The 22,221-nt window shown below is 43.8% G+C and overlaps 1 protein-coding gene across 1 annotated transcript in view; it reads right to left on the bottom strand.

The window, feature by feature from the left end:
• Window positions 1-22,221, bottom strand: part of LOC103170379 (triadin-like) — a 192,661-nt gene that overhangs the window by 67,323 nt on the left and 103,117 nt on the right. The window contains exons 12-13 of the mRNA XM_039911187.1: window positions 14,479-14,517; window positions 2,565-2,603 (exon numbers count right to left, since the gene is read on the bottom strand). Coding sequence (XP_039767121.1) covers window positions 2,565-2,603; window positions 14,479-14,517 — 78 coding nt within the window. The remainder of the gene's footprint in view (window positions 1-2,564; window positions 2,604-14,478; window positions 14,518-22,221) is intronic.

Raw genomic sequence — 22,221 nt, 5'->3', positions numbered from 1 at the left:
AATAATCATAATGATGATTTGTTAAGCAGCTTACTATGCGTCAGCACTGTTCTAAGCGCTATGGTAAATACAAGGTAATAAGGTTGTCCCACGTGGGCTCACAGACTTAATCTCTATTTTATCAGAGGAGGAAAACTGAGGCACGGAGAATTGAAGTGACTTGCCCAAAGGCACACAGCTGATAAGTGGTGGAGCTGGGATTAGAACCCACAACCTCTGACTCTCAAGCCGGGGTTCTTTCCATTAAGCCACGCTGCTCCTCGCTACCTTGTATCTACTCCACGCGCGCCTAAGTACAGCGCATGGCTTATAGTAAGCACTTAATAAAGCTACCATCATACACCAAAACACAAGAAGCCATGGCATTCCTCTAGCCTATGGCGTGTCAAAGACAGGTTTCTGTCACTGAGTGGTAAGAAATTGGGCAAAGCTAATGAACAAAATATGGTTTGGGGGTCTCTCATTAGCGCCTAGATTCTGTGTTTATTTCCCCCTGTGGGGGTAACTGGTGATTAGATGATGACTAGGCTTTTGGATTCGATTTTGAAGCCCGATGTATTATTCTGCAAATAACAGGGACCAGACTACCTAGAGCAAGTATTTTATGAGTGCCCTTTCAAGGACTGTGTAAAGAGTTTCAGCAAAAACTGTAGTGTCATACCAGTAGACAAAAGTGTTTCTGTGGCACAGAAGTATAGAAATAACCATAATTCACCCTCAGAGAGACTGGCCTAATTCGCAGCAGCGGCCGGAGGAGATGTGTACAACCAACACGAAATGTTCAGGCTTTTGAGGAAGCTCAGAGGCCTTAAACTAATCTTTGCTGCAAACAAGAACACGCTGAGTGAAAAGGTATACTTTCTGGGTGTGTAGAGTATAGGCCTAGGAGTCAATAGGACCCTGGCTTTCTAATCCCGGATTCCACTCCTTGTCGTGCTGTGAGATGATGGGCCAATCACTTCTCTGGGCCTCAGTTCCTCATCTGTAAAATGGGGATTGAGACTGTGAGCCCCAAATGACACGGAGACTGAGTCCAACTGATTAGCTTCTATCTACGCCCCCAGCGGTTTAGTGGACCCAAGGGTGGCCCACAGTTAAGGCTCTTAACAAATGGCCCATGAAAAAAAAAAAAATCCAGCGCATATTTATTTCGGGGGATCAGGTTATTCACAGGTGAATGACAGAAAACTCATTATCCACACAACCAACGATAACTAGGAGCTCACCTCAGTGCATTTTATTTTCGCAATGAAGATACTTCCTCAAAGGGTTTGATGAGTCAAAGCTCTGAGTGTGTTTTCTGCCTTGGGCTTCAAAAATTCTTCATAATTCACCCCAGGTCTATATACTCTGTGGGACACACATCTGGACACTAATAGAAAGGAGCAAGGGTCAGAGGGCAGGGACATTCGGTCCTAAACCCAGCTCTACCTCTGGCCGGCTGTGTTACCCTGGAACAAGTCACAACCTTTGCTGGGCCTCAGTTTTATCATCTAAAAAATGGGAATGAAAGTACCTTTCTTTGAAAATGGTATTTGTTAAGCACCAGGTATTGTACTAAGCGCTGGAGATATGCTCCCTCTCCCACAGTGGGCTCATAGTCTTAATCCCTAGTTTACTGATGAGGTAATGGCGGCACAGAGAAGTTAGGTGATTTGCCCCAGGTCACACAGCAGACAAGTAGCAGAGCTGGGATTAGAACCCAGGTACTTCTGGCTCCCAGGCCTGTGCCTGCCTTTCCCTTACACATAGGGTTGCCTGAGGACAAAATAAGATGACTGAGGGGAAAGTGATTTGGAAAAATGTAAACATAAATGTAATCAGAAACTACAGATTAACATGATCATCATCAATAGTAAAAAATATGAGGCTAAACAGAGCAGTGTGGTCTAGTGGAAAGAGCATGGGCTTGGAAATTAGATGATCTGAGTTCTAATCTTAGATCCACCACTTGTCTGTTATGTGACCTTGGGCAAGTCACTTTGCTTATTTGTTCCTCAGTTTCCTCATCTGTAAAATGGGGATTCAATTCTCTCCCTCTTCCTTAGACTGTGAGCCCCATTTGGGACAGGGCGTGTGTCCAACCTGATTCTCTTGTATTTACCCCAGCACTTAACATAGTAATTGGCATATAGCAAATGCTTAGTACATACCGTAATAAAAATGATAATTAATAATATTAGAAGTTGATGTAACAAACGTTAGGAAAGACTCGAGAATAATCCCTTCCTCAGCATACTTCGGTTTCCTTGTTACAAGAAAATAATAATAATGATGGTATTTGTTAAGCGCTTACTATGTGCTGAGCACTGTTCTAAACACTGGGATAGATACAGGGTAATCAGGTTTTCCCACGTGAGGCTCACAGTTAATCCCCATTTAACAGATGAGGTAACTGAGGCACAGAGAAGTGAAGTGACTTGCCCACAGTCACACAGCTGACAGGTGTCAGAGCCGGGAGTTGAACCCATGACCCCTGACTCTGAAGCCCCGGCTCTTTCCACTGAGCCATGCTGCTTGGATCTCACTTTGGGGTCTACCAGTCATTTATAAAATGCTCGTACCTGTTTTGCCTGGTTTGTCTTCTTTTTTGACGTCAGGTTCTAGGAGTAAAAAAAAAAAAATTAGAAAATATAAGCAAATGAATAAGGGAAAAATGAAATCTAGCAGTTTCAACATACCACACTTTGACTTAGGCTTTCGTTTTGAATATCCCACCACTAAGGGATGTACAAGAAAACCCATGCACTTTTATGCCGGTTTCAACTAACTACCCAAACATTCTAGTTCTCCATTGTGGACCCGGATAGTTGGTGGTCTGAAGGTTAGGTTTTGGGCAGATCGTGGGGAACCACACTTGGCTCCTCTAATGCCAACCTAGTCACTGTACCTAAATCTCATCTATCTCTCCGCCAACCTCTCGCCCACATCCTGCCTCTGGCCCGGAACGCCCTCATTCTTCATATCTGATAATCACTCTCGCCACTCTTAAATCCTTATTGAAGGCACATCTCCTAGAGGTCTTTCATGACTAAAGTGCTCCTTTTCTCCCACTCCCTCCTGCATCACCCTCATACTTGGATTTGCTCCCTTAATATTCACCCCGCACTCAGCCCCACAGCATTTACATACATAATTGTATCGTATTTATTCATATTACTGTCTCCCCTCTAGACTATAAGCTCGTAGGCAGAGAACGTGTCTATCAGCTCTGGCTTTATTGTACTCTCCCAAGCGCTTAGTACAGTGCTCTGTGCCCAGTAAGCAGTCAATAAATACGATTGATGGATTGACTGAACCTCTCGGGGCACGGGCAGGTTTGGGGAGGTGGGGTGAGTTGGCAGAAAGCAAGGCTGGAGGTTGGAGTTGTAACTGGGTGAGAGAAGGTTACAGAGTCTCATTAGAAAACAGAAACTAAGCAAGAAATCAAGTCACTGAGGGGAACAGACCTAGTTTATTTCTACCGTTGACATGCAGGAAGCTGCGGACTTCTTGGTGGAGAGATTGGTGTCTCTAACCCCTACAGAGTCACGTGTAGGGAACTACTCATTCGGGATAGCTGTGTGGCCTACTGGATAGAGTAGGGGCCTGGGAGTCAGAGGAGCTGAGTTCTAATCCTGCCTCTGCCATTCCTCTGCTATGTGACCCTGGGCAAATCATTTGACCTCCCTTTGTCTCAGTTCCTGTACATTCCAAGTGCTTAGTACAGTGCTCTGCACATAGTAAGCACTCAATAAATATAACATTATTTAATAAATATAATATAAAATATTTATATAAAAATATGGTTATATTTATTTATAAATATATATTTATATTAAATGTAAAATATAAAAATGAATAAATATTGAATGAATGAAATAAGGGTTCGCTTGATGCCTGTTTATCTGTTTTGATATCTCTCTCCCTCCTTCTAAAGTGTGAGTCCATTGTGGGGAGGGATTGTCTCTGCTGAATTGTACTTTCCAAGAGCTTAATACAGCGCTCTGCACATGGTAAGCGCTCAACAAATATGATTGAACGAATAAATAAATCTGTCATCCCACCTAGTTAGACTGTGAGCCCCAAGTGGGCTAGGTCTGACCTGATTATCTTGTCCCTATCTCATTGCTTAGTATAGTGCTTGGCACATAATAATAATATTAATTAAAGTGCTTACTTTGTGCCAAGCATCATAATAAATGTTGTGATGGTTTCAAGATAATTAGGTTGGATACAATCCATGTCCCCCAGTATGGGTAGGTGGGAAGACAGGTTTTTAAAATCCATTTTACAGATGAGGGAACTGAAGCACAGAGAAGTGAAGTGATTTGCCCAAGCCCACACAGCAAGCAGCGTGGCTCAGTGGAATGAGTCCGGGCTTGGGAGTCAGAGGTCATGGGTTCTAATCCCAGCTCCGCTGCCTGCCAGCTGTGTGGCTTTGGGCAAGTCACTTCACTTCTCTGTGTCTCAGTTACCTCATCTTAAAATGGGGATTAAAACTGTGATCCCCATGTGGGACAACATGATCACCTTGTATCCCCCAGCGCTTAGAACAGTGCTTTGCACATAGTAAGCGCTTAACAAACACCAACATTATTAACTAGAACCCAGGACCTCTTAATCCCAGGGCTGTCTTATTTCCACCAGGCCATGCTGCTTCTTTCTGGACCTACCTCTGGATCCAATACCAGACACATGACAAATGTAGCTACTATCACTACTATTATTATAATTATTATTATTATCATTATTATCAACTGTTAATGGGCAGATCAGCATTTCTCAAGGTCAGGGTTGGTTGTTACCCACTGGAGAGACAGCCGCTTTTCAGAAATTAGCTAAATTAATCATCAGTTCTCCTGAGCCACACCAAGCCACACCACGCCGACTCCCACCCAGCGCTGGCAAGCAGCCTGTCGAGCTGAACATGCCACTTCTAGAAGGAGAAACTTTCCTTGGGATTAAAAATCATAGTTTCCTCATTCTCGCCTGGGGTTGGGAATCAGCCGTTGCATAAAAGGGTTCGTTCCCCTACTTTTGCCAGGGTGGACAGAGTGAAAGTTCAGAGGTAGAATTCCGCTACCCCCTCTGCGGGCCCCAAGCCAATCATGAAGCAGCCACCCCTGTCTATTCCCGACTTTCAGACAGGCAAGAAGAAAGCCAGCAGCATCCAGCGGGAAGCGTTTTGAACGGAAAGGCACGAGCGATCACGACTACAGCAGCCGGCCTCGTCAGCTATGGCAAGGCAGCCATTTCCTTGCCACGCCTGGCAAGCAGGGTGACACGTCCGCGAATGCAACGCAACATACGTGGTCTTTTAGGCGTGACGTCTTTTCCTGTAAAATGTTTCTTTTGTGAAATGCTAGCAATCCAGTGACCCCACTCTCAACCCAACTGCCCTGGCCGTCATTTCAAGTGTCTGGAAATGTGATTTCATTTCTTCATTCATTCATTCTTCCATTCGATTGTATTTATCGGGCGCTCGCTGTGTGCAGAGCTCCGTACTAAACGCTTGGTGAGTACAAAGCGTGGCTCAGTGGAAAGAGCCTGGGCTTCGGAGTCAGAGGTCATGGGTTCCGACTCCCGCTCTGCACCTGTCAGCTGTGTGACTGTGGGCGAGTCACTTAACTTCTCTGTGCCTCAGTTACCTCATCTGCAAAATGGGGATTAACTGTGAGCCTCACATGGGACGACCTGATTACCCTGTATCTCCCCCAGCGCTTAGAACAGTGCTCTGCACATAGTAAGCGCTTAACAAATACCGACATTGTTATTACAAAGCAACAATAACAGACGCATTCCCTCCCCACCCAGAGGGACCAATATAGGGAAAATTATTCTTCCTTACATTTAGGTTTGGCTTGACAATGATGGGGGTCAGGGTCTTAAACGCTCCGGTGGTTGGCAAGACCTAAGGCTGATAGGCTAAAGGGTTGACGGTTGTCCTGGCTTCAGTCTCAGTGGGATGCCATTAGATGATATGCTCGTTGTTGATCAATCACTGAGTGATTGATTGGCATACGCCCTCAAATGTTTAGTACAGTCCTCTGCACTCAGTCATTGCTCAATAAATATGACTGATTGATCGGCGGTGTGTGGAAAGAAGCAGAAATTCTGAGTTTCTTTCGTACCAGCTGCATTCACACGTGCTATCTTTGACACCGTGGGATTGTTCTGTGCTCCTCTGTCACTGCCTCAGTGTATCATTAACTTTCCACAGGGAACAAATGGTGACTGCTTAAAGTGCCCCGTTGCGGGTAAACATACAGTAACAGGGGATTTTAAATGGTTACCATTCGTTCTCTGTATCATGCTCATAACCTACTGATCCGTGAATGAAAGGCACAAGGCAAACCTACTTTCAGAATAACAAGGGAGAGTGAGCCCAGTCAGAGCAGGCAGAAAGTGTTATCCACGGCCCTGGAAAACTGCCGTTATTCAAATCTATACACATCGCAGTAGCCTAAATGGTTTGGCAAAAATTGATTGTGGACAAACAAAAGCACAATGGGGAAAACCGTGGGAGGTGAAGGAAGGTTAATTGACGTCTGTTTTTGTAGATAACGATGAGCTGGAAAAGAAATCTCAATTCCGCAGCCCTGAGTTGGAATCCTTTTTCAAGATAGGAATTTTTCACACCACCTGGAAGCCTGTAGTTTTAAGGTAATAATGATAATTACATTTATTAAGCTATCCCTATATGTGATAATTAAGATAAACTATGAGCTAGAGCATCATGGAAAGGGCAAAAAACCCAAAAAGAGTATATGCTACTGATGTTTTCTCTTCCAATATTCAAATTTATAGTATTAGTTCTGTGTACCCGCTTTCTACAGTGACAATTATCCCTCACTGTGTGCACAGCGTCTTACTGGACACAAAGAAATTACGTATCAAGATAGGTATTTACAATCGAAAAGCAAGTAAACTCCAACGTGTTTATGCATAACATTGCTATTGAAAGGAAAGACTTTCAAACGGAGCATGGCAAACTTATGGAATTGGTTCCTTTGGGAAATGAGGAAGCCTAAAATATCAGCAGGATGCAGGAGGCTTTGTATAGCGTCATGGAGGAAGAGTCCAGGGTAGGTTATGGGAAAGTTGGGAATGGAAAAGGAAAGATTAAGGAAGCTAGATGGTCCATCCATAAGCATGAGGATGGATAGGTAATCCCCATCTGTAAAATGGGGATTAACTGTGAGCCTCATGTGGGACAACCTGATTCCCCTGTATCTCCTCCAGCGCTTAGAACAGTGCTCTGCACATAGTAAGCTCTTAACAAATATCAACATTATCATTATTATTATAGATGGACTGATGACTGTCCAGGAGGACAAATATCACACAGTTCCTCTAAATTTGTTGGTGCCACTGTGAAAGACAGATGCCTGAGTTCCATGGGTTAGTGACATTGCCCTTCATTTTGTATTTGAAAAAAAATACACCTATACCTGAAAATATACACTTCTGCACCAAGCTCTTTGAATATTTATATTCATATAATGTATATAAATATATATAGATGCATATTTGCCTTAGTGAAAGTTTGCAAGTGGACTCTGGTCAGGCCAGAAGTGGTAGAGATCGTATAGAGTTCAGCTGAATGTGAGGAGGTGAGCTGTGGTTAGATGAAAATGTTAGTAATTATGTTGTCTTCTTTTTGCTGTTCCGAATTCCATAATGGTTGTTAATTGGGCATGACATATTCCGTTAATTTATTTCTTATAAGTGTTCAGAAGAGAAATCACTCATTCCACTGAAACAGAAATGAGCGAGGCTAAAAACAGAACCCGCTTTTGATTATATCTGTCAGCTTTTCAATCCGGATGACAGTCAGTTTCTATTCAACCATTTCTGTATGAGCCGTTCATCATGAATTTGTGGCAGAGTCAAACACAAGAAATCTTAGAACTTTTGCTTTTTAGCAGGGGAAAACCATAAAAATACAATTGTGATCGATACAACTTTTGACTATGTATGTTGAAAAATATTAGGTATACACGTACACATCTATATACACACCATGGTCTAAAAGCTCCTATTAAACCAATTTGAGGTGGAGGGTAATTTGTAAAGAATGGGAATTAATAAAGAGGTAGGGATGTGCATGTGTGTGATTTTGTGTGTGTACCTGAGTGTGTGACCTGCAGTGAGGTTACTATCAGTTAAATTTTATTAATGTGTGGAGGTGCAGCTGATAATAATAATAATGATGGTATTTGCTAAATGCTTAATATATTCCAAGCACTGTTCTATGTGCTGAGGTAAATACAATAATAATAACAATAATTGTAGCATTTGTTAAGTGTTTACTCTGTGCAGGGCACTCTTCTAAGCGCTGGGGTAGATACAGGGTAATCAGATTGTCCAATAATCAGATTGTCCCACATGGGACTCACATTTATTAATCCCCATTTTTACAGATGAGGTAACTCAGACCCAGAGAGGTTAAGTGACTTGCCCAAGGTCACACAGCAGACAAGTGGCGGAGTCGGGATTAGAAGCCATGACCTCTGACTCCCAAGCCCGGGCTCTTTCCACCTAGCCACGCTGCTTCTCTGATACAAGGTAATCAGGTTGTCCCACGTGGGGACCACAGCCTTAATCCCCATTTTACAGATGAGGTTATTGAGGCACAGAGAAGTTGAGTGACTTGCCCAAAGTCACAGAGCTGACAAGTCATGGAGGTGGGATTTTTTTAAAAAAAAGGTATTTGTTAAGCACTTACTATGTGCAAAGCACTGTTCTCGGCGCTGGAGTTGATACAAGGTAATCAGGTTGTCCCACATGGGGCTCACAGTCTTAATCCCCATTTTCCAGATGAGGTAACTGAGGCGCAGAGAAGTGAAGTGGCTTGCCCAAAGTCACACAGCCGATAAGTGGCAGAGCCGAGATTAGAACTCATGACCTCTGACTCCCAAGGCGGGGCTCTTTCCACTAAGCCGTGCTGCTTCTACCTCTGATTCCCAAGGCAGTGCTCTTTCCATGACTGGCCATCTCTCCTGCACAGGGTGCTTGTAAGGATTGTCCCTGGGGATTTTGTTCCAGTTGTCCTCGACAGCACCTAATGCTATTTTTCTTACTCCCTCAGTGTTATGATTTTCCCAAAGCCACAGTTCCCATATTGTCACCCCATATCTCCTCCTGCATGCCGGACTTACCTGTTTTCCTCTGATGTTTTCTGGCTATCCCTCGGCCTTATCCTAACCTAGAGAAGCAGCGTGGCTCAGTGGAAAGAGCCCGGGCTTGGGAGGCAGAGGTCATGGGTTCAAATCCCAGCTCTGCCACTTATCAGCTGTGTGACTGTGAGCAAGTCACTTCACTTCTCTGGACCTCAGTGACCTCATCTGTAAAATGGGGATTAACTGTGAGCCTCACGTGGGACAACCTGATTACCCTGTATCTCCCCCAGCGCTTAGAACAGTACCAACATTATTATTATTATTAATATTTCCAACCTGGAGATGAGAGACCTCATCAGCTTCCTTAGGGATTCCATACTGAGTGCCCTGAGTGACCACGGGAATTCAGCCCACAGAAATGTCAGCAATAAGTGCAGACTGCGGTCCCAGAGGGATCGAAATTCTGAAACGGAGAGAGGCCGGGCCTGGAAGTCAAAGGACCTGGGTTCTAAACCCCGCTCTGCCAATTGCTTGGTTGGGCAAGTCACTTGACTTCTCTAAATTTTGGTTTCTCCAACTGCAAAATGGGGTTTTAAAACCAGTTCCACTGGACTTTCTTTGAATGGAAAACAGCAGTGGTATTTTACTTAGGTTTCACAGAGCTCACTTTGTGGCCAGATTTCCAGTACTGGAGGAAAAATCAGGCCTGACTTTGACTGATTCAGAGACCCCTAATGTGACGGAGGAGTGATGGATTAAGCTTGTCAAGGAAGACTTGTTTTTCTCCCTACAAGGTAAATGGAGTCGGAAAGCCCAGCGGAGTTTAGGCATCATCCATCCTGAAAAGCTTTATTACAAACTTGGTTAACACAATGAAACTTGAACTGAATCTGAGAATGGGTTCCGTTTTTTCCCAGAAACTAAAATAATCTCCCTTTAGGTAGACCAAATGATTAATGACCAAGATCCTGTCTGAACCTCTGGATTACGTTCCTCTGGAGAAGACATTGTTTCAGTCTGTTAAAGGCCTTCGGTCACCGGTGTTATGTCATCTGGATTTTGTTCTCGACGCTAAGGTTGCCGCTTCTTCGGACTTCTTGAATGGCACCTCTAACCTTAGTGAAAGCACTAAGATTGATAAAAGGAAAGACTCCTTTTCCCAGCCAAGGGTGAGTGCGTGAAGCTGGATCCCACTGGAAGCTTTGCAGTTGAAAATATCGTAAGATCCCAGAGGGATTTGGATAGATTTTTGGAAAAGTGCTGATAGAATGGGTTAATGAAGAGAAAGGTAGTGAAGAAGAAGGAAAGTGAGGAGTGTTGGATGATGAGAAAAAGTGGAAAGACCTTGGGACTTAATCTACTTTTCATTTTTAAAAATTTATATGGTATTTGTTAAAGTGCTTACTACACGCTAAGCACAGTACTAAGTGCTGGGGTAGAATCAAAATCGAGTTTAAAAATAATAATAATGTTGGTATTTGTTAAGTGCTTACTATGTGCAGAGCACTGTTCTAAGCACTGGGGTAGATACAGGGTAATCAGGTTGTCCCACGTGAGGCTCACAGTCTTCATCCCCCTTTTACAGATGAGGTAACTGAGGCCCAGAGAAGTGAAGCGACTTGCCCACAGTCACCCAGCTGACAAGTGGCGAGCCGGAATTAGAACCCATAACCTCTGACGCCCAAGCCCGAGCTTTTTCCACTGAGCCACGCTGCTTCTCAAGTTTGACACAGTCCCATGTCCATGTGGGGCTCGCTAATCTTAATCCCCATTTTACAGATGAGGTAAATGAGGCCCAGACAAATTGAGTGATTTGCCTAAGTCACAAAGCAGACATGTGTGGCAGAGCCAGGATTAGAACCTAAATCCTCTGACTCCCAGGCCTGTGCTCTTTCAACTAGACCCCACTTCCATTTCCCTTTGTTCCACGTTTATACTGACTTCTTAGCACTGCGATAGATAGCTGTGCAATGCTTGAAAATGGATGTTAATTATTATATTACGCTTCAATTCTTTCCCTTCTATTTAAGTAAATAGGATTGATGGATGTTGAATTACCAGCAATGTATTCTTTCCTTTTTATCTGCTCTTCACCTGAAGTCTTCCTCGCCAATATTAGGAAGTGTGATTCTTTTAGACAAGAATTAATATGCTTTTTGCTCTTCATTCATTCAATTGTATTTACTGAGCGCTTACTATGTGCAGAGCACTGTACTAAGTGCTTGGAATGTACAATTCGGCAACAGATAGAGACCATCCCTGCCTCGCAGACTAAAGAGGACCTGCAGAGAAAGAGGGGTCAGTGTTGAATCTGCGTAAGGATGGTATTTGAAGCCATGGAGGCGAATGAGTTCTCCAAGGGAGTGAGGGTTGAGGGAGAACAGAAGGGGACCCAGCATCGAGCCTTCAGGAACTCCTAGAGTTAGGGGGTGAATGAATGCATGAACGTTGGTATTTGTTAAACACTTACTATGTGCAGAGCACTGTTCTAAGTGCTGGGGTAGATACAGGGTAATCAGGTTGTCCCATGTGAGGCTCCCAGTCTTAATCCCCATTTTACAGATGAGGTAACTGAGGCACAGAGAAGTTAAGCGACTTGCCCACAGTCACCCAGCTGACAAGTGGCAGAGCCGGGATTCGAACCCACGTCCTCTGACCCCGAAGCCCGGGCTCTTTCCACTGAGCTACGCTGCTTCGGGCAGCCGAGGAGGAGTCTGTGAAAGAGACTGAGACTGAGCAGACAGAGAAATAGGAGAACAAGTATGGGACACTAACATCTGGCCAAAGATATACATGTGGATTAAACCAATCTGTGCCCATTACAAATCAAAACAGATCCCCAGACCCAGTAGCCTAGGGTCATATACGTTTTCTACTAGCGTCAGAATCGGCTTGCATTCGAACACCCTAGCTCGGCGCCAGAATCTCTAAATCCTAATTACCAATTATACGCTCCGAAGCCGTGACCTTACACCAAAGGATGTCATTCATCATCTGACCGGTGCCAATGCTTTCGGTAGGAGTTGGCTCGAGAATGTTTTTCCCTGCCTTCAAGCAGGGAGGGAAAGCTCGGTGAATGTTAGAGGAATGCTAAGTATTTGTAAACGGCTTCATTAGCCTTGAAATGAGTCTGCGTAGGTTGGCATCCTCTGAATCGTGTGGTTGTTTCAGAGGTCCTCGGCTCCTTCTCCTCAGGCCGAGCTGATGCCAGGCCTTTAACTAAACGTAGGATCGAATCTACTTCCTAGTTAACCCATTTGCTACGGAGGAAAGAACAAGAGTGGGATGAGCCCGCCCTAAGCATCTTCCACAACATTCTTGCTTTTCTTCCCAGAACAGTGAGGTTCAGTCCGAATGCTAAGCTACTGTAAGGTGGTGGTTGGGTTTTTTGGGGGTTTTTTTAGCCAATTTTACAAGCACTGACACTGACCAATCAAACATGCAGTTTCAAAGCCTGGATTTTCTAACCCCACTGAGAAGCGTGGCTCGGTGGAAAGAGCCCGGACTTGGGAGTCAGAGATCATGGGTTCAGATCCCGGCTCTGCCACTTGGCAGCTGTGTGACTCTGGGCAAGTCACTTCACTTCTCTGTGCCTCCGTTCCCTCTTCTGTAGAATGGGGATGAAGACTGTGAGGCCCACGTGGGATAACCTGATCACCTTGCAATAATAACAATAATAATGTTGGTATTTGTTAAGCGCTTACTATGTGCAGAGCACTGTTCTAAGCTCTGGGGTAGATACAGGGTAATCAGGTTGTCCCACGTGAGGCTCACAGTCTTCATCTCCATTTTACAGATGAGGGAACTCTCCAGCGCTTAGAACAGTGCTCTGCACATAGTAAGCGCTTAGCAAATGCCATCATTATTATTATTATAAAGGTTCCCAACATAACGATTCGAACAGTGACGGACCCCCCACAGATCCCCCAGATAATTCCCAGCTACCAAAAATAGATCACTGGCAAGAATCATCTGGAGAGTCATAGGAGCAGAAAGCAGAAGGAGTCCTCAATGGATTACATCCTCCAGACTCCTGCTTTGGGGGGCAGAGAGTGGCACCTGAGATTTTCAGATGTTTCCCCAAGATAATCTAAGCTAGATTCAGGCAGCGTCACTTAGCTACCAACTTCAAATGAGCTTGAGTCGTGAATATTTTGCTTGAGGGAGGATGGGGGATGGAAGGATTATGGAATATTTGGGGGATGGAGGGAGGATATAGGGGGTAGGAGGGATGTTTGGTGGGAAGGAGGGTATGTCTGCTTCTTGTATTGTACTCTCCCAAGCACTTAGTTCAGTGTTCTGCACACAGTAAGTGCTTAATAAATATGATTGAATGAATGAAAGGTGTAAGGGGAAGGAGGGATTGTGAGACATTTTGTGGGAGGGAGGAAGGATGTAGGGGGAAGAAGGGCTATTTTATGGCAGGGAGAGAGGATGTCTTTTGGAAGGAGAGATTGTGGGATATTTGGGGGAAGGGAGGATGTAGGGGGAAGGAGGGATTGTGGGACACTTTGAGGGAGGGAGGATGAAGTGGGAAAGAGGGTTTTGTGATTTTTTTGTGGGACGGAGGATGAAGGATAGGAGAAATTCAACTGAAATGCCTGGCTAACTCAGGACAAACTGCACCATATTTCCAAGACGTCACTTTACAAGTAATTTACCTAAAAGTACTCTACTAGGATTGCCTTGATGAGGATCGAATAGACGGTATTGCAGTACTCTTGAAATTGCCACATTTCTAAAGGTAGGCGATCTTTTTAAAGTAATATTTAAAAATAGTGTGCAGCAAGAAAAATACACCGATTTCTGGGTTGGTTTGTTTTTTACCGTAAATCCTGAAAATTCCGTATATTTGGAGCTGCAACTCAGTCAGTCCAGCTCAGCACTAAATAGAAGCAGGAAATGCTGCTTTTGGTTGCTAATTTGGGACTGTATCGTGACCATAATCCTGTTAGTGGCTTTTTACTGACATCACTCAGCATTCTGCCACACACCAATCACAGACTTTAGTTTCAGAAGGACAATCAAAGCCTTTTTTGTGCCAAATACTCTTACTGTCTTGGCGATTGCTGATGTATTCCACCTTGTCTAGTTTAGGATCAGAGATTTGCCAGCAAATAGAAATTTCCAGATTGTACATGAATATTTGGGATGCCAAGACTACGGATTCATTCAAATACGATCCTCACTCACCAATCCATTTTAATGTACTGTTCATCCTTGAAAGAGAAGTGCCCATAATGATGGTTCAGCATATTACCAAAATGTGGAATGTTCATAGTCACTGCCTGAAAATTAATTAAATTGAAAAACAAACAAACCCTGGATCTATACATCTATCCATCCCACTGTAAAAGGCTCAAGGACATCTTACCTGTCTTTGTGGGTTTTTCATCTTTTTGAATCTCAGGCTCTGAGAAAAAGAGAGAAATGGGGGAATTGTTAGAAAAATAGGTAGATTGAAACCTTTCAGTTCAAACCATTCAGTGGTATTTTTTGAGCGCTTCACTATGTGCAGAGCATGTATTTTTTCATTATTTTACATAATAGAAAGTATATTTCTATTATTCACTGTTCACTTTGGACTTGAAAAAAAGGTAATAAGGTCCTGCTAATGCTGCTTTCCTGATCAAAATTTTGACGCTTGTAGAGTATTAGGAATTCAAAAGATAGCAGTGATTTTAGGCATATATGCTGATGCTATCTGCACTTCCTCTACAAAAATCCAACATATCATATTAATAATGATGGCATTTGTTAAGCGCTTACTATGTGTCAAACACTGTTCTAAATGCTGGAGTAGATACAACCTAATCTGGTCGGACGCAGTCCTAGTCCCACGTGGGGCTCACAGTCTTAATCCCCATTTTACAGGGAAGGCAACTGAGGCACAGAGAAGTTTTGTGACTTTCCCAAGGTCACACAGGAGACAAGTGGCAGATACAGGCTTTGAACCCACGACCTTCTCACTACCAAGCCCATGCTCTGTCCGCTACACCAAGCTGCTTCTCCTCTGTCCTTTGTTTAAAGCAAAGGCCTAAGTTTTTCACAAACTCAATAAATCTTTCAAGTCTATCCAGAGATTCATTAATTCAATAGCATTTATTGAGCGCTTACTATGTGCCGAGCGCTGTACTAAGCGCTTGGAATGTACAAAAGATGTTTCCATGTTGGTCAACTCCAGGACTGGATTGATTGATCAATCAATCCATAGTATTTATTGAGCATATACTGTGTGCAGAGCACTGAACTAAATACTTGGGAGAGAATGTTCACGGAATGTACTGTGATAAAATTTATTACTATTATATTGTTAATATTCTGACATTATCCATTTTTAATTGTCAGAATAATTTTGGGGAGACTCCAGAAAATAGGAGTTGTTGTGGGCAGGGAATATGTCAACCAATCTACAGGGAACAGGTCTACAGATTCTTTTATATTGTACTCTCCCAAGTGCTTAGGACAGTGCTCTGCACACAGAAAGCGCTCAATAAATGCCATTGATTGATTGATCGGTAGAGGAGCTTCCAGAGGATAAGGTCAAAGGGGTTGGGGCTGTTCAGCCTCAAAGATGGAAGCTGAGGAGGGAGAGGATTGGTGTTTTAAAGGACCATGAAGGGTGTGGAAAGGGACAATGTGGAAATGATGCTTTCCAAATCCTATCCCACCAGAATGAGGATTACATGTTGAATCTGGAAGGTCGCAGGTTCACGGCAAAGGCGAACACTTTCCTCAAGATTGTAAGCTCGTGGTGGGTAGGGAACGTGTCTAATAATAATAATGTTGGTATTTGTTAAGCGCTTACTATGTGCAGAGCACTGTTCTAAGTGCTGAGGGGATACAAGGTAATCAGGTTGTCCCACGTGAGGCTCCCAGTCTTCATCCCCATTTTACAGGTGAGGGAACCGAGGCACAGAGAAGTGAAGTGACTTGCCCACAGTCACACAGCTGACAAGTGGCAGAGCGGGCATACGAACCCATCACCTCTGACTCCCAAGTCCGTGCTCTTCCCACTGAGCCATGCTGCACCAACTCTTATACTGTACTCTCCCAAGTGCTTAGTAGAGTGCTCTGCACACAGTAAGTGCTCAATAAGTACGATTGGATTTAGCATATGGAATCCATTCCCATAGGAAACTAGATGGGCAAAATAGGATAATGTTGGTATTTGTTAAGCGCTTACTATATGCAGAGCACTGTTCTAAGCGCTGGGGGTGATACAGGGTCATCAGGTTGTCGCACGTGAGGCTCACAGTTAATCCCCATTTTACAGATGAGGTAACTGAGGGACAGAGAAGTGAAGTGAGTCGCCCACAGTCACACAGCTGACAAGTGGCGAGCCGGGAGTCGAACTCATGACCTCTGACTCCGAAGCCCAGGCTCTTTCCACTGACCCACGCTGCTTCCCGATCAGGGAAGAGATCAATCAGCTGGGAACCTGGGGTTGGGGGCCTCTTGCCTGCTGTGTGACCTGGGGCAAGTCATTTTACTTCTCTGACACTCAGTTACCTCATCTATAAAATGGGGATTAAGACCTAATTAGCTTGTGTCTACCCCAGTGCTTGGTACAGTGCGTGGCACATAGTAAGCGCTTAAGAAATACCATAAAAGAGGCTTGATGCCCCCAACTGTTATTCACACAGGGCTCACTGTGTGTTGTTTGGTAGCGCTTGAAATTGCTTTTCACTTAGTTTGCTTTTACTTCTATTCAGCAGTGCGTTTGCCCTCAAAGATTGAATAACAAAATGGCAGATCTGATGTGCCCTATTATAACTCTATTATAATCGCTATAACTCTGTCACCTTGTGTTCTCCCAAGTGCTTAGTAGAAGCAGCGTGACTTAGTGGCAAGAGCACGGGCTTGGGAGTCAGAGGTTTTGGGTTCTAATCCTAGCTCCGCCGCTTATCAGCTGCGTGACTTTGGACAAGTCATTGAACTTCTCTGTGCCTCAGTTACCTCATCTGTAAAATGGGGATTAAGACTATGAGCACCACGTGGGACAACCTGATGACCCTGTATCTCCCCCAGCGCTTAGAACAGTGCTCTGTACATAGTAAGTGCTTAACAAATACCAACATTATTATTGATATTACAGTATAACAATATATCAGACATATTCCCTGCCCACAGCAAGCTTAAAGTCTAGAGTTTAGGCTCCGTGGCAACTGGGATTTATAATGCAGATACCCCAGAACGCCTGGGGACCCTAACCCCAAATTCCTTAGTGCTTGGCACATAGTAAGTACTTAACAAAATACCGTTATTATTATTATTAACAGGCTCAAGAAGGTTTTTGCTAGACTATTGAATCTAGGTTCCAAAGTTATCAGAGGGAAAGAGAGGAGAATGTAACCCGGGGGATCACTGGTCCCTAGAACAAGCATCATGCGGGTCATATAAACTTATATGCTCACATCTATATCTTTACACTGGGCTGCTCCTCCTTTCTGTAATTTATTTGTTTGTCTGTACCATTAGATTGTAAACTTCCTAAGAGCAAGGATCATGTCTACCTACTCTTTTGCCCTCCCAAATGCTTAATACAGAGCTCTGTGGTTAGTAAATGCTCAATAAATATCAGTGATTGATTAACTGTAGGTCTTATATTTTGTTATTCCTAGAATGTGTTTTACTACACCTTCCGTTCCTTTGAAGGCAGAACTGTTCTTACTCAATTAAGTTACCAGACTTAGAAGATCATTTAGTTCATCCTCCTGCCTCTCCCTTGGTAAATTCATTTGCTCCATGGCTTCAAATGCCACCTCCATGTCAATGATCCCCCAATCTACCTCTCCAGCCCTGATCTCTCTCCACCTCCGCAGTCTCCTCTGCACATTTCCTCACCCACCAACACCTCAAATTTAATATGTTCAAAATGGAACTCCTCATCTTCCCATCCAAACCCTGTCCTCCCCAAGGCTTAACTCCTCTGTATCTCAGTTTCCTCACTGTAAAATGGGGATTCAATATCTGTTGCTACTGTGTCCAGCCTGGTTATCTTGGATCTACTTGTATCTTGTATCTACGCTTAATACGTGATCGGCAAACAGTAAGCATTTAATAAATACTTCGATTCTTATTCCATCACTGTTGACAACATTACCATCTTCCTCTCTCACATTCCTTTAACTTTGAAGCAGCGTTTCCTAGCGGAAAGAGCACAGGCCCGGGAGTCAGAGGATCAGAGTTCTAATTCCAGCTCAGACACTTGTTTGCTGTGTGACCTTGAGCAAACCACTTCACTTCCCTGTTCCCTCATCTATAAAATGGGAATCAAGACTGTGAACTCTATGTGAGAGAGTATGTCCAACCTATTTATCTTTTGTTTATTCCTGTGTTTAGTGCCTGGCACATAGTAAGGCTTAACAAATAACTATTCAAAAAAACCCCCAAAAAACAAAAACCTTTGGTATTATCTCTATCGTTCAACCCGCCGATTCAGGCTGTCACCAAATCCTTTCAGTCCTCCCTTAAGCAGCTCTAGAATCTTCTCCTTCCTCTCCATCCAAACTGCTACTCTGCTGTGGCAAGCACTCATAATATCCCACCTCGATGACTGCATCTGGATCCTCGCTGATCTCCCTGCCTCCTGTCTCTCCCCTCTCCAGTCCATATTTCACTCTGCTACTCAGATTATTTTTCTAAATAAAATAAGTGCATATCTTCTCAGTCCTTACAAATTTCCAGTGGATGCCCTCCTATCTATCTCCCCATCTTCAGGGCCCTGCTAAAATCACAGCTTCTCCAAGAAGCCCATATCTGATATAATCTCTTTCCCCATCCTGTTCGCCCCTCTTTACTGAGTTTCCTACGCACATGCATCTCTAAACCTTAAGCACTTTGGTACTCATCCCAATTCAGTATCACAGCACTTATATACATATCCTTATATTCTTCGTCGTGCCCTTGTCTTGTCTCACAGCGCCGAGTCGTTTCCGACCCTTAGTGACACCACGGACACATCTCTCCCAGAACGCCCCGCTCTCCATCTGCAATTGTTCTGGTAGTGGATCCATACAGTTTTCTTGGTAAAAATCCAGAAGTGGTTTACCATTGCTGCCTTCTGCGCAGTAAACTCGACTTCAACTCTCTCCCAGGCCGCTGCTGCCCAAATGGGTGAGTTTTGACTTATAGAAGATTACCTTCTACTCGCTAGTCACTGCCCAGACTAGGAATGGAATGGACAGGCCACTGCTTGACCCTCCCTCCCGTAGCCGAGACTGGTAGAATACTGGAAACTCTCCAGGTACAACCCTGAGAGGGGTTCTCTTCTCCTATCTGTTATTTATTTTAATGTCTATCATCCCCACTGATTGAAGTCTCTTTTAGGGTGGGAATCATATCTCATTCAATTCATTCATTCAATCGTATTTATTGAGTGCTTACTATGGGCAGAGTACTGTATTAAGCGCTTGGAAGGTGCAATTCAGCAATAAAATATCCAGATGAAATTTCTACTGACTCTATAGTAGTGTACTCTCTCAAGGGCTTACTGTAGTACACTGCGCAGAGTAAAAACTCAATAAATACTAGTGATTAGTTGATTGATTTGATTGACCTACCTCCACATTTATTTCAAATATTCTACCAGCAACTTATGCTTATCTGTTTCATCTGTTTTTGTTCCCGGAATATGTAAGCTTCGAAGATAGCAACATCAATAGCAACCACTGATTTGTTTTTAAGTGTGATAAACAGTAGAATGTCCAGCACATACTATCCAGGATTTATTGGTCTCTTATCTTGGCATGGTCCCAATCCAATTTATAGAAGGATATTATTATTATTTTTATTATTATTACTACTCTTATTACTGTAGTTTAATTATTATATTTACATGCTCTACAAGATCCACGGTTTCTAATCTCCCCATTAAATTCCCTAAAGCTATTTCTGGAGGCTTTGTTTAATCTATTTTAAAATTAAAATCTCTTTGTTTTGCCTCCTTAGGTACCTTGGAAATGCAAGTTCAGTTTGTTTCAAAAGAATGAGTGAGACTCTAATTGTGAACTCCTGACCTAAAAACAGGTGAAATGCTTCTGTATTAAAAAAACAAAAAAAACCCCAAACTTTTCCCAAACTGTAAGTCCCAGCTGGGTTAATTCTCTCTTTGTGAATCAGTGGGTGTCAGTAATGACAATATTGATAATATTGGAAATGATTTGGTAATGATATAGGCACTGCATTAAGCCCTGGGGTAGATACAAGGGAATGAAGTCAGACACAATCTCTGTCCCACTTAAGGTTCACTTTCTAAGAGGGCAGAAGAGGAGGTATTTCAAGTCTATTCTTCATTCTGCTGCCCAGCTCATCTTCCTGCAGAAACGCTTTGGGCATGTCACTCCCCTTCTTAAAAACCTCCAGTGGTTGCTTATCAACCTCCGCACGAACCAAAAAAATTCTCACCCTAGGCTTCAAGGCTTTCCATCCCCTTGGCCCTTCTTACCTCTCCTCCCTTCTCTCTTTCCACTGCCCACCCCACACGCTCCGCTCCTCTGCCGCCCACCTCCTCCCCGTCCCCGGTTCTCGCCTATCCCGCCGTCGACCCCTGGCCCCCGTCCCCCCCGCGGTCCCGGAATATCCTCCCTCCTCACCTCCGCCAAACTCATTCTCTTCCCCTCTTCAAAGCCTTACTGAGAGCTCACCTCCTCCAAGAGGCCTTCCCAGACTGAGCTTCCCCTTTTCCCTCTGCTCCCTCTGCTGCCCCTACCCCCCCTTCACCTCCCCTCAGCTAAGCCCCCTTTTCCCCGCCTTTCCCTCTGCTCCTCCCCCTCTCCCTTTCCCTCCCCTCAGCACTGTGCTCGTCCGCTCAATTATATATATATTTTATTACCCTATTTATTTTGTCAATGAGATGTACATCACCTTGATTCTATTTATTGCTCATGTTTTAATGAGATGCACATCCCCTTGATTCTATTTTTTGCTATTGTTTTTGTCTGTCTGTCTCCCCTGATTAGACTGTAAGCCCATCAATGGGTAAGGACTGTCTTTATCTGTTACCGATTTGCACATTCCAAGCATTTAGTACAGTGCTCTGCACACAGTAAGCACTCAATAAATACTATTGAATGAATGAATGAATTTTTATTTTACAGATGAGTTAACCGAGGCACAGAGAAGTCAAGTGACTGACCCAAGGTCATACAGTAGAGCAGCGGCAGAGCTGGGAGTAGTACCCAGGTCCTCTGGCTCCCAGGCACGAGCTTTTTCCACTAGGCCTCACTATTTCTCAGTCCCTTAGGCTAGGAGTCTTTAGCATCAGAAATAGATGGAGTCCTTCCCCAGTAAATAGAGTAGGGAGAAATGTTGAGCTGGGATATTTCTAGCTGTCTAGATGTGCCTTGTGACTCATCTCTCAGGATTTATCTTCACGTATTTAGGGAGAAAAATCAGAGCCAGAAAGGCAAAATGAGATTACTGAGGCAATTCAATCTGGCTGAGAGAAGGGCACGGCACAGTACATTTGGGTGCGGCTGACACAGTCTGGCTCGGCGCAGGGTATTTGCTGTGGTGAATTTCGGGTTGGTCTGTTCTTCTGAATTTGATCACTGGAGCCTGTCAGAGTCTGGCTTGTCAGAGTTTCATCTGCAGCCTTTTCCGGAAATAACTTCATTAGGACAGTTTAGAAACCAGGAAGAGGATAGACCACTTGTGTTCCGCGGTAGCTTTCCAGAACAGGTTTGCAGCATGACGCAATGAGACAGGAAATCATTATATGCTATTCCCAGGTATCTCTGTCAATGAGGCAGGCGTATTTGCCCACCTGTTTGTCTCCATTTTATGGTTTATACCTACTTGTCTTTTGCTGTTCCAAGATGTTGTGAGATTCTGTGTGTTGCCTGACTTATAATAGATCATCAATCATATTTATCAAACTCTAAGTTGTGCACTTTTGTGGAGTTTTCTAAATACCGATAATGATAATTTTGGTATTTGTTAAGTGCTTACTCTGTGCCAGGCACTGTATCAAGCACTGGGGTGATACAAGCAAATCGGATTGAACCCAAGTCCCTGTCCCATATGGGGCCCTTTTACAGATGAGGTAACTGAGGCACAGAGAGGTGAAGTGACATACCCAAGGTCCGACAGCGGGCACGTGGCAGAGCCACTA

This window comes from Ornithorhynchus anatinus, chromosome 2 (assembly GCF_004115215.2).
Source record: "Ornithorhynchus anatinus isolate Pmale09 chromosome 2, mOrnAna1.pri.v4, whole genome shotgun sequence".
Lineage (NCBI taxonomy): Eukaryota > Metazoa > Chordata > Mammalia > Monotremata > Ornithorhynchidae > Ornithorhynchus > Ornithorhynchus anatinus.
Note: the sequence above shows the minus strand (reverse complement) of the source record. Positions and strands in the feature narration are given on the sequence as shown.